The following is a 12,418-nucleotide window of genomic DNA, read 5'->3' on the forward strand; positions in this document are numbered from 1 at the left end:
GGAAGACTGATAACCAAGAGCCTTGAACTGTTGCACATATGTTTCCTACATAATAATCTTTTTTTCTCCTTCCCCCATGTACAACAATATATTTACCTTTAGAAAACAAGGAACTCTTCAGAGCATCATTATTGGCTGTACTTTCATCGTACAATAGGAGCATGCTCCACTGTATAAGTAAATATTACCTCAAAGTAAATAACTCACACAAATGCACTGTGCACTTCTGCTTTATTATTTGTTCCAAGGCCTATTTGCCGCCACCTCTACAAAGATTATGCTGCAATCAAAGCCAGGAATCACTTGCCACCCCTAACCTGCCAGTAAACTTCTTCATATCCAAAAAATCAGAAGTGGACAAGAATGCTAGATCGAGCAAATCTATTAATGAATATCTCACATTTGGCTTAATCTTTTTTATTTGTTTATTTCAAGAAACCACATATGTTTCTGTTATGAACTTCTTATCCACCTCTCTCATAAGAATACTGGTATCTACAGCAAGAACAGATATCCCAGGTCTACAAAAGGCAGGAAGGAAATGAACCTGTACCGTTACAGTCAGATTGACCTTCAGTGTCTTCTCCAAACTTTTTCCATAGTTGGCACGGTAGGGATGGTGTAATCACAGAATCCAAATGATTCTGTGATTACACCATCCCTACCATGTCAGCTATGAGTGTTCTAAGAGCAGAAGAGTGCTGAAAGCACTCTAGGTACCTGTTTACCGCCTGGTTTCACAACTCCCAGACTGATGGCAGTATCTGAATATTCAAATATCTCCACAGAAGTCAAAGTTTTGATGACAGGGTTTTGTTCAATCCACAGAAAATGTGGCAAAGATTACAACATAAGTAGATTTTTCCTGGTTTGAAGAATATCTACGAAAACTTGGTTTGTTTTCTCCCCTCTTCAAATAGAGGTGCAGAAAATTTCTTCTATTTTTAAAATAGATCCCTAAACCTGGAGAGTCATGGCAAGACATCCTAAAGATCCACAAAATAAAATTGCCAGTTACTGTGGTAAAAAAATGTTTTATACCATTTGTTTCATCAGTGTTTGTAAGTTGTTAGGGTTGGAGAAACAGGACAGAGAATGTGTTAATATTTGCCTAAAAATTAAAACAAACAACCTAGGTTAGAATTATCTATTAAAAATTTCACCACTTTATGTGAAAACTTTCTTAGTGTTCTTTTTAAATCCATTCAAACAAAAAAGTGTGATGCCCCTATGGTCACATGAAAAGCCACAACCATGACAAATCTGTGTGGTGCAAGGAAAAATAGATGCACCATTTTAGACTTAGGCTTAGAGATAAATTCCCATCATGAAATTTTTCAGTTTTTAATAATTCTCCAAGGAATGAGGTAGATCTGTCCATTTATTTCAAATGGAAAATATACACCAAGTTTTGCACTAGGACATCAAAGAATATGGGGAACTTAAATCTCAGTATGGTATCTCTTTCTGCTTGAGATACTCTTACTTGATTGAAGTCTGAACTCTGAAATTCAGAGGAAAATCAAAAGGGACACTGAATAAATGCATCTTTCTGATGTTGATGGCACTAAGGGAGGAGTGTAGCAATGTTCCCTTGGGCAAGACCTGCTCAATTTTTTCCTATGCAATTCTATAAATAGCTTGGCTCTCAGAAAGGAAAATTGTCTTTATACATCAGCTCAATCAAAACAATACAGAACAAAACAAAATAAATTACTTTTCTAGTCATTTTGTACAAAGAACTGTTCCATCTTTTAAAAATTCAAATTATTTTAACAAGAATTAAAAGACAGAGCAGTCCTCCTGAAGAAGCCCCCAGGTCCACTGATGCAGAAATTTCACTTTTCAACTGTGTCTGGATTATCCTAGCTAAAAATTACTCCAGCAAGATTTTTACTGGGAGTAGAAAATGTATCTTTTCATCTAATTTTCAGGAATAACAGTTACCCCAGAAAGCACTTAAGTAGTAAGAGTCATTGCAAGTAATTTATGCATTCTGTAGAAGCATGGCATATAGTTCAACATAATGTCAATTTTGCATGATTCTAGTCTTGGTTGTTTAAGGAACTCTGATAATTTCTATCACCCTTAAATAGCATGACTTCTTGGTAAGTATCAAGTTCTGACTAATCTGTTCTTTTTACAGAAACAATTGTTTTACAATTTGTACTAATACACACTAATCAAAATAAGGAAAAACTACAGTTTCTATTCATTGCATCGGTATTCAACCCAACATACATCTTATCCAGGGGATATTTTCATACTGTATTTTTTGGCACAATCAACTCTTTGAAAAGATCATCAAATAAATATGAGATATAGCTGTCTTCTTTCTCTCAAAACACACCCTTTCCTAATCTTCTACTATATACAAGCAAAGCAGGATCCACTCTGACACAGGATAACCACTGGTTGAATCTCTACTTAAATATATGCAAAGTTTACGTCAGCAGACTCAAATTCTGGCAACAACCCATCAAACTCAGCAATGTGGCAGTCAGCAAGGACAAATATTGAAATTCAACAGTAACCAGAATGAAGAAAGACAAGCAATACTGAAACAAGTGACATGTCTGTTGCCAGTTGCACTGCAGATACAGAACACTGTGTATGAATTGTCCCAAGTCTGCAAATGTGGCTTGCCTGAGTCCTCTTCCTTGGGTTTTCCCTCCTATAATGGGAGTTCTGCCACTGAAACCACGAGTCCTCACAGCAATGGAGTCTGACTCCAACTTGTGATCCAGGTGCAGCAGACCTGCAGAGCACAAAGGGCCAGACAGCATTCCTGAGTCTGGGTGTGAAGCAGAGCATCTCCGACACACCAAATGGGGGAAAAGCTGACAAACAGATTGATGGCACAGCTGTCACTTTGAATCAGCAGAGAATGAATAAGCTCTGAAGTCTGAGATAAGAGACAGACACACAAAAGCTTAGGGGACGGCATCATTCAATACTAAAAGAAGAAGGGACAGAATGAGTGCCAAAGACAGCACCAAAGACAGGATGGACTTTGCTACCAGGTGATTATACTCTGCAGAAGCACCAGCACCTGACATCATTAACGCAGCAAGAGGCAGAGCTCAGACAGTGCATAAGCAACTGATCTGGCCAATTAACTGCCAGAGATTGAATGAAGAGCAGCTAAATATTTAGGAGATAAAAAACCCTAGGTACTGGGAAGAAAAAAGGTGAATTTCCACCTAGCTAGTGAAGGATACATCCTGTGGACCTGAGTCTCTAGGACATCTTTCTTTAGCTTATCAATCTTATGTGCACATTCTTTTGTGCATTCTTATGTACATTATCATTCTGTAGTGCAAAGTACAATGGCATTTTAACCACTATGCAGAATACAATAGGATACTGCAAAAGGAATAATAAGGTAGAATTATTACTCAAGGACACTTATCAAGATTTTGTTTCTGATAAGCTGGCAAAAAGAGAAAGGCAATGGCATTAAAAGGACATATCCCCATAAATGCATTTAAAAGGTTTCAGAAAAATTGAGGATTCTTTCCCAAAAAATATTAAGACCATGCCATCCTCAAGAAAATAGTGAAGGGGAAAAGTTTAATAATAGTAAGAGTTCAAAAGATTTTAAACAGTTATTTAACCAGTTGTAAATTATTCATGAGAGAAGACAGGGAAGCCCTTTATTGGTTAAGGCCAAAAGCACCAAAGCCAGCTAAAAGAATGTTTCCTTCCCTTTCCAGAGGGAGTATTTGAAGCTTAATATAACAAAGAACTAGGGGTTTCAAAACTTTTGAAGTATGAAGAAACCCAAATAATCTTCATTCTCATTTTTCCATTCACACTGTATACCTGCTAGCAGTACCAACCATTACTCAGAGCACTCTTGTGAGAAAAGCTAACATGATTTTTGGTTTTGGTTGTTGTTTTTCTTTGGCTTTTTTTTTTTTTAATTCAGATATCTATTTAGGTAGATAGATCTTAAACACACTTGGAAGCAAAAGGCAAAATCAGCTTTGTGTAGACCAGAGGACTACTCATGTCTCTACAGACTAGAACTCCCCAACAGCTGCTCCTCTCTCCTACAGGAAGTTCCTTCATTCCACTAGGGTATGTGGGTTTTTCCTACCTCTAGGTATCCCCAGTCAAGAATAGGAAACTAAACAGCAAACTATTCCCTCTTCTCTTCCACCACTCCCACAGGAGGAGTCCCAGGGTGTCTATCCACACACACATGCTGTAGCTCCTCAAAAACAGCATCTCTGGAGCCCTTCCAGCACAGTCAGCCCCAGCAGCTGAGCTCTGCCTTTTGTAACAGCTGCTTCTAAACTGCTGCACAGTCACTGCTGGATAAACAGTTAGGCTGAACCATATTATTGAGAAGTAAAAGAAATAACAATCCAAAAGGCATCTACTTTTATTTTTATTTATTTATTGTCCAATACACCGCTTGCAGGTCTGAATCTCTCACAGCACACTGCTTCAGTCTTCTGTCTGTGTGAACAGCTAAGGCATCTAAGGCATCCTGTCAGCACAAATAAAGCAGGTGGTAGGACAACAATCCCTTGCCCAAGCATCTGAGATCTCCCCAATGAAAGTGAAAATCATCCAATGGGAAGCATGTGCTCTCACTGATCCCCACACCCACTTTTAACTATATCCCTATCCTATCTGTCCTTTCTTTTCCTTGTGACCATAACAAAATGCCAACAAAAACTGAGAAAGTTAAGAGACCTTTTCTTTATGATTTTCAGTGTTTGCACCTGGTATTCCAAGTACATGCAACACTGTCATCATGCTTACAGTCAGAAGAAAGAGTAAGATGTTTATTGTGAGAAGGATAGGCAGCGCTTCAGAAGCCATTTTTTGGTCATGAAGTATAAAAGAAATTAAGATATTAACTTCTCTGATCAACTAATCACGTTTAACCGTGAGGTCAAAAGCAGGAAAATGCATCATTGATTTTATTGCCTAAATTTATAAACCTTTTAGTGCTATATAAAATAAAATAACTGCTCCATTTGCGTTAAAGACTTGGAACTCATATTTGTATCTATTGTAAATAAAGCACCTTGGAAATCCATTTGATGCACAAAAGCATAAGAAACAGAGGTGATGAGAATTGTACCTACTGTTCCTATCAGCCAACTCTGCAAGATTTAGTTTGAGACTTTATCTGTAATTACAGTTACTGGTTCTTATCTCAGTGAGTAACTGCAAACACAACACAGCCTGAGAACAGCAAAGTTGCATTTCAAGTTTTGTCTCTTTTCCCCTTCCAAAGAATTGGAAAAAATTTAGGCAGTTATAAACTAAAAATGCACAAAATGTTTCCCTTACACATTTAAAAGCCAGCAAGAAGTGCTGCTTAACACAATCAGATTTAGCCTTTCACAGGTGTTTTCTGGAGGTGCCACTGGACCTGTCATTCTGCACAATGGTCAGAACCCAGTAGTCTGGTGCTAGGAATCCTCAGCCCACTAAATTCATAATTTGGCTCATTTCTCTTTTGCCTGGGTTCATCAATTCTCTCTCTGCATCCTTTTATTAGCAGAAGTGAATAGAAAAATAATTTTAAAGCAAAGGAAATTCAACAGAATCCTCGGCTGGATGCTCCCACTTTTGGAGTGCTAATCCACCGGGCAGCCTGTGGCGTTAGCTGAAGCTACAGAAGCAGTGCACAAAGGGGGAAAGTGCTTTGTTTTGGTATTGCAAGTCAGGCAGTAAGGGCCAGGCACCGTCCATCCTAGATGCAGGCAACTCCTGTTTACCATATCACACCTCAGATTCTCCATGGCCTTAAAGCAAAACAGGCCATATCTTTGCAATTGCCCCCTAGGCCAGCATCATACATCCGTGGACTTCTTGCCACCACATGTGTATTCTCAAATATAATATTTTCTTTTCCTTCCAATGGCAAATTTAAGAGGTTACCCCACAGATTAATTTTTATCCAGTATTTATTTTTGCCTGAAGGGCTGGAATTGTACCTAATACACTGACATAAAATCAGCATAACCACTGCAAGCAGAACTCTGCCAACACCACTTGAAAGCATACTGTGCAAAATCACAATGTGGTGAAAAAAAATAATTCCTTTACAACTCCAATCACATTCTCCAAGTAGCCACATTTATAGCACAATGTGTGAATGAGGGTATAGATTTATCAGGCAGTTTAAGAAAACACATTAACAGCAAAAGCTTAAAGGAGAGTGGTAGTTTTTTATATATAATGGTGATTTTCTTCTGTGAAGAGTTCTATGTGTTTTTCAGTTAATTTTTGCAAACCCTCCTGTATTACTCATTCCAATATTAAAGCAGAAACAAACACTTCCTTACATAATCTTAATTATATTTCTCTTTTGCTAATATCTAATAATCAACACACTGCAAATACTTGAAAGGCATCAATCCTATTTGCAAAGCCAATTAATTTTATCAAACTCAAAATATCTACGAAAAGTGTTAGTCACTTTTTCTACAGAATTTCATGCGCTACAAGAAACAGATTGTACTTATCATATTATCAAAAACTTACTGTCAGTTTACAAATATATTAGGCAGGAGTACTTCTCATGCAAGGAAACATTCTGAGTCCAAAACCCAAGAGAGTTAAAAGGGAACTCTAATACATTACAGCTCAGCAGTCTCCGCTTTCAGAAGTCTGAAGACCTAACATCAGCTATTGCCCAGTATCTTCCTTACTTCCTTAAATACTCAACTTTCCTACCACCTTTTATACATATAGACTTAAGTCACTGCATACATACGGTATGACAATTCATAGAAAAACATACAGTCCTTATGATCAAATTTTATCACATAACAACAAAGTCTAAAAGCATAGCTAGCCATTAGATTTTGAAAGGAGACTTGCATGAGAAAGGTCTCACCCTGAGATATCTGTAGAATGACCTAAAATACAGCATATGGAAGCATCCTTCAACTGCCTTCCTCCTAAAAAGCCTTTTGCTGCTCTTTCTTCCATAATTTTTCAGATATTCCAGCCTGTCCAGCCCCTCAGGCCACCTGGATCTTAAGTAAGGTTCTCACCATCACAACTCAGCATGTGTTCTTTTTTTCCTTGCACTGCTACCAGTTACAACATCTCCCTTATGCTACTTCAACACACTAGCCTCTTTATTCTCCTCAAAGTTCTCTGATTTAATCTGTTAGTCCCTCCAATATTTAGCCCTTGTCTACCCTTTAGACCATATGTTCATCTTTGCTGATGGCCATAGCCTCAGCTTAACTTTTCTCAAAACATAACTTTCCACCTTAGTGTGGAGAGTAAACCCCTGAAAGGCAAGAACCTGGCCAAATGTGTGGATTGCCCCTGGCTGAGCAGGAACCAGAATAGCACTGTCTACTTCACTCCAGCTACCACCCTCCAGTTGTACCTTGGTTTTTAGATGGTTACAACTTCCATTAGGTTTCAGAATGCTTGCACAACCAGGGCCAAGTTCATTGTCCTTTTAATGCTACCACTGCCATGTAAATCTTTAGTGGCAGCTCCCAGGAGATAGTTCATGGAATGTATGTCCTGGTGCTGCTCAAGCAGTCTCTATTACAGAGGGTGAAGCGAGAAGTTAATATTTGAGTTCAGGTTTATAATGCTCCAACACAAGTAGGCAATAGAAGCAAATTTGGAAGTGACCTCAGTTTATAAGATGGTCCATCTTTGAGACCATGTAAACAAAATGCCTGGCAGGTAGTGAAATAAAACCTTTATGCCCATGTGAATATACACATACATATGTAATCCTATTTATGTAATGGTAACTCCACACTTTTCTTCATGCTGTTTGTACCTTTGTGTGCACTGGAATCAATCAGCCTCAGTCCCAGTAGTTCTATGAGCTTTTATCTCCCAGCATTTTCTAAAAGTGGCTCATGGTGACTGATATAAATAAAAGCAGCTTTTTACAGGAACAACAGATTTATAACTTTAATAAGACTGCCCTCCTTCCTGTATTAAAGTCTACAGTACATGACAAATCAGGTTAAGCAAGCTGGTATCAAATCTGAAGCCAAATGCATTTTTGAGCCAAATCTTAATTCTCCGAAGAGCTTCAAGCACATTTTGAAGATGTTAAATTATTGATAAGGAAAATCAATTCTTTTTCCAGCTCAGGCAATGTCATACAGTCAGAGTAGCTAAGGCAGATTTTCTGTTTTATTTACATCATGACCCTTTAGAATTAAATTACCTACTTTGTTCCTCTTTAGAATCCTGATAAACAGTCACTACCGACAGCTTAACAACTTCGGTTAATGTCAGATAAAAGATTTGTCTGAAAACAGACTGTCAGAAACAGACAAGAAAACCATGAGACACCAGCATACTCGTAAGTTTATTTATAAAACTCATTCCACCAATGTCATTAAACCTGGACACTTAAGCAAATAAACTACAACGTGTTCTGATCTGACCATGAACAGCTTCCTCCAAGGGTCAGAAATAATAAAACACATTCCATTCACGAAGGCATCAAAACAGCAAACAATCCTGGGAAAACATTGGCAGATGGCAAGAACAGTTCTTTGCAAACTTTTCCAAACCAAAAAATTAGTAGTATCTACACATATCTACTTCCAAGTTATTTCAGTCCCAGTGATTTTATTCAGTATCGATCTCCTAGCTTTTCCAGATAAAAACTTGGGCCCAACAATGGTTATGGGGATGGAAGCATCTTTAAAAGTACCCCAACCATTAGTACAAGATACATAAAAGAGGAAAAAAAAGAAAATGTTACCAATCTTTCCCATTCTAAAGTAGAACAGCAATAGTGAACAAGCGATTATTTACCAAGGATCAACAACCACCTTCATTTCATTCCCTGTCCCAAAAACATCCTAACAATGAGTTTTAGGACTTCATGACATCATATGGTGAGTTAATGGACAATTCCCTCGAGATTTCCTATTGAAGATGTCCAGTTTAGTAAAAAATGCAGGTATCTGACAGAGGAAAAACTGACTCTCCAGATTAGTTACTATGCTTCTCCCATCAGATATTTCAGACTATATTCCATTGTACTGTTATATACAGAAGATCAGCCTTAACAGATAAAAATCAGTAACTGTGTGCACACAAACAAAAATATCTTTTGTTCCCTGAATATCCTACCAGTTAGGCCACCCTCCAAGATGCCTCTGCCAAATGCAAAAGATCTGTTCCCAGTTCTTTGATGGGTGTCCCCAGAACTGAGAAAAAGCAGATTATTTCCTGTAAGTGACGTGAGCCATCAACGCTACAGCTCCCAAAATATTCCCAAATGAAACCACTCAGCAAAAACAGTGAGGTTGCAATTAACTACTAAACAAGCAAATTCATATTTTTATTAATAAAGCATGTCTAAGAAAATCCCTTATAAATTCTAATATGAAACCCGCAATAGCAATAAGTAATAAATGCCTGTTTTTCAATCAGCCCCAATTCAAATGTGAGATGGCAAATAACCAGACAGGAAAACTATCTGAAAAACATACATAATAGGCCCTCAAAACAGAGCTGAATTAATTCCTTTGTCGTGAGTGACTCTCTCTAAGCTCCAATTTTCACGACACTGTTTAAGATATAATTAAATGAGAAATCTACTGCGGCAGGAAGCTCACCTAAGCGCTCCGGAGAGCGCTCGTACGTCTAGGCAAAACACGGCCACTTGCGGAAGGTAAATAACAGATGCTGTCTTCCCCTCTTACTTAACTACTGCTGCATCTGCCGCCTCTCTGCCCGTGCAGCCGACAGCTCAGGGCAGGCTGAGAGGCAATGGGCAGTGGCGGTGCCGGGGGCAGCGCCGGTGGCGGTGCCCCGCAGCTCTTCCCGGACCCCGGTGCCGATGTCCCGCCAGGCTCCCAGCCCGCAGTACAGGCACGCTGCCCAGCGCCCCCCGCGGGTCCCTCCCCGCAGCGCCCCAGCCCAGCGGCGCCCCATGCCCTATCCCAGTCCCTCTCCCCGACGGGCCGGAGGGAGTGCGGGCCCACCCCGCCCGGGCCCGGTGGGCAGCGCGCAGGCGCGGGGCCGCCTCCTCCTCGCACACCGGCGGAAGCGGCACCGAGCGCGGCCGCCCGCGCCCCGTCCGCCGGGACCGGCCGAGCCCCGCGTGTCCCCGCTCCCGCATTCCCGGCTCCCGCATTCCCCCCGCCCCGCGCGGATCGGATGGCGGGGGTGGGCGCGGCCCTGCTCGCGGGGCTGCTGGCGAGGCTGGCGCTGGTGCTGTACGGGCTGCACCAGGACCGCACCATGCGGGTGCGCTACACCGACGTCGACTACCGGGTGTTCACGGACGCGGCGCGGCTGGTGACCGAGGGGCGCTCGCCCTACCGGCGGGCCACCTACCGCTACACGCCGCTCCTGGCCTGGCTGCTGACGCCCAACGTGCTCCTCACCGAGGCCTTCGGGAAACTGCTCTTCGTGGCCGGGGACCTGGCGGCTGCCGTCGTCGCTTACCGGGCCCTGCGGCGCCGGGGGACCCCCGCCGGCCGCGCCTGTGGGTGCTGCGCCGCCGCCTGGCTCCTGAACCCGCTGCCCATGGCCGTGTCCAGCCGGGGCAACGCGGAGGCGCTGGTGGCGCTGCTGGTGCTCGCCACGCTCTACTGGGTGGAGGCGGGCAGCGTGGGCAAGGCCGCCGTGTGCTACGGGCTGGCCGTGCACATGAAAATCTATCCCGTGAGCTACGCGCTGCCCATAGCGCTCCGCCTGAGCGCCGTGCCGGGCCGCGGGGCGCTGCGGGACAGGGCGGCCAAGGGCATGGTCATGGCCCGCCTCTGGCACCTCTTGGTAACGATGCTGAACCGCGACGTGCTGCTCTTTGGAACAGTTGCCGGATCAGTGCTGGCTGCCTTGACTGTGGCATTTTATCACCTGTATGGCTGGGAGTTTTTGGAGCACGCCTACCTCTATCACCTGACTAGGAGGGATATCCGTCATAACTTCTCTCCGTATTTCTACATGTTGTACTTGACAGCAGAGAGCAAGTGGAGTTTTGCCCTTGGGCTCGCAGCTTTCCTGCCCCAGCTGCTTTTGCTCCTGGTTGTTTCCATAGCGTTCTACAGAGACCTTGCCTTCAGTTGTTTCCTACACACCGCTATTTTTGTGACTTTTAACAAAGTATGCACATCCCAGTACTTTGTCTGGTATCTCTGCCTTTTGCCCCTTGTAATGCCTAGTATTAAGATGTCCTGGCATAGGGCCGTGCTGCTTCTCTGTCTGTGGTTCATGGGACAAGGCCTGTGGCTTACTCCTGCCTTCTTTCTGGAGTTCAAAGGATATAACACTTACTTATTTATATGGATGGCAGGCTTGCTTTTCCTTTTAATTAACAGCCTCATAATTGTTCAGATTATTGCACATTATCAGAAAGAAACACAAGTTGCAAAAAAACTGAAGCAACAGTAATAAACTGTCCAAAATCCATAAACAGCCCTACTCTCCTTGGTAAGGCATCGCATATCACCAGCACTTCAACTAAACAACTGCAGTTAAGTTGTACTAAAGCACATTGTGTGTCAATGTTACTGTTTCAAGCCGTGAGAGCACTGATGGGCCTCAGTTACCCTGAGCAGCCCAGTCCTGCCCTGAGCAGTGTCAGCAGGGATACCTGTCTCCTGTGTGGGTCTTGAAACTGCACTGCAGCCTTCTCTCCATCTCTGTCCTCCTGCTCCTGATTGGAATCCCTGGAAATACCCTGGACCAGTTCATCACTGAAACATGTTTGGGGCTCTGGTGAATGGGCTCTGCCCATCTGCACTGACTGTCTTCACCTGCTGCTTCCAGAGACAGTGGGGCTGTGCCCTCCCCTTTGACTCCTGTGCTGGGGCCACTCTCAGTTCCTGCTCATCCTCCCTTGTGGACTAGGCCTGGCATCTTTTTCCTCATTCTCAGTGTCTGATGAGGACCTTGGCCTTTATCTAATAAAGGAGATATCTATCTAAAGGGAGATAATAAAGGTGGAATTTGGTTATAAAATTGGAGTTTGACAGTTTTTTACATTCCAGTAGGTCAGTGGGGTGTTTGGCAAGGCAATCGCTTAACATTTACAGTGGGGTTCATTTTTTCTTTTGTTTCCACAGTAACATCTTAGCTATGCACTGTTATGGGCCTCCACCTGCTCATTATGTCATTAACTCTTTGAGGTTTCTAATTTATTTCAGAATTCAGATATTCCACTCTTTCACTTATTTTTGCATATTCTGTTCTGTTTGAATTTTTTTAATGGATTTATTCCCCTTGCTATGGAGGAAGTTTTTCCCATATACCTGTCTTGGATCACAGAGATGTGTAAAGCTTATATATTTGTTTCTTCCTGCCAGGCTCCAGAAAAGAGGCCACTGCATTACATTTCAGTTAATATAAGGTTATTGTGGGTGTTAACAATAGCAAATGTAGAGTCAAAGTACACTTGGAATGGCACCTGTGTCCCAAAAGCACTAGAGTTTAT

The 12,418-nt window shown here is 42.1% G+C and overlaps 2 protein-coding genes across 3 annotated transcripts in view; one reads left to right on the forward strand and one right to left on the reverse strand.

Moving 5' to 3' along the window:
• RGS7 (regulator of G protein signaling 7) overlaps positions 1–10,458 on the reverse strand; it is a 253,709-nt gene extending 243,251 nt beyond the window's left edge. Inside the window, exon 1 of one of the 2 annotated variants that reach the window (XM_074537545.1) lies at positions 10,318–10,458. The gene's annotated coding sequence lies outside the window, so the exon portion shown is untranslated. The remainder of the gene's footprint in view (positions 1–10,317) is intronic. The other variant, XM_074537547.1, reaches the window with a different exon arrangement.
• PIGM (phosphatidylinositol glycan anchor biosynthesis class M) lies at positions 9,733–11,946 on the forward strand. The gene has a single exon (XM_005487563.4). The coding sequence runs from the start codon at positions 9,748–9,750 to the stop codon at positions 11,374–11,376; it is 1,629 nt and encodes a 542-aa protein (XP_005487620.2). The 5' UTR covers positions 9,733–9,747; the 3' UTR covers positions 11,377–11,946.
• Positions 11,947–12,418: the final 472 nt, after the last annotated feature.

This window comes from Zonotrichia albicollis, chromosome 3, assembly GCF_047830755.1.
Source record: "Zonotrichia albicollis isolate bZonAlb1 chromosome 3, bZonAlb1.hap1, whole genome shotgun sequence".
Taxonomy (NCBI): domain Eukaryota; kingdom Metazoa; phylum Chordata; class Aves; order Passeriformes; family Passerellidae; genus Zonotrichia; species Zonotrichia albicollis.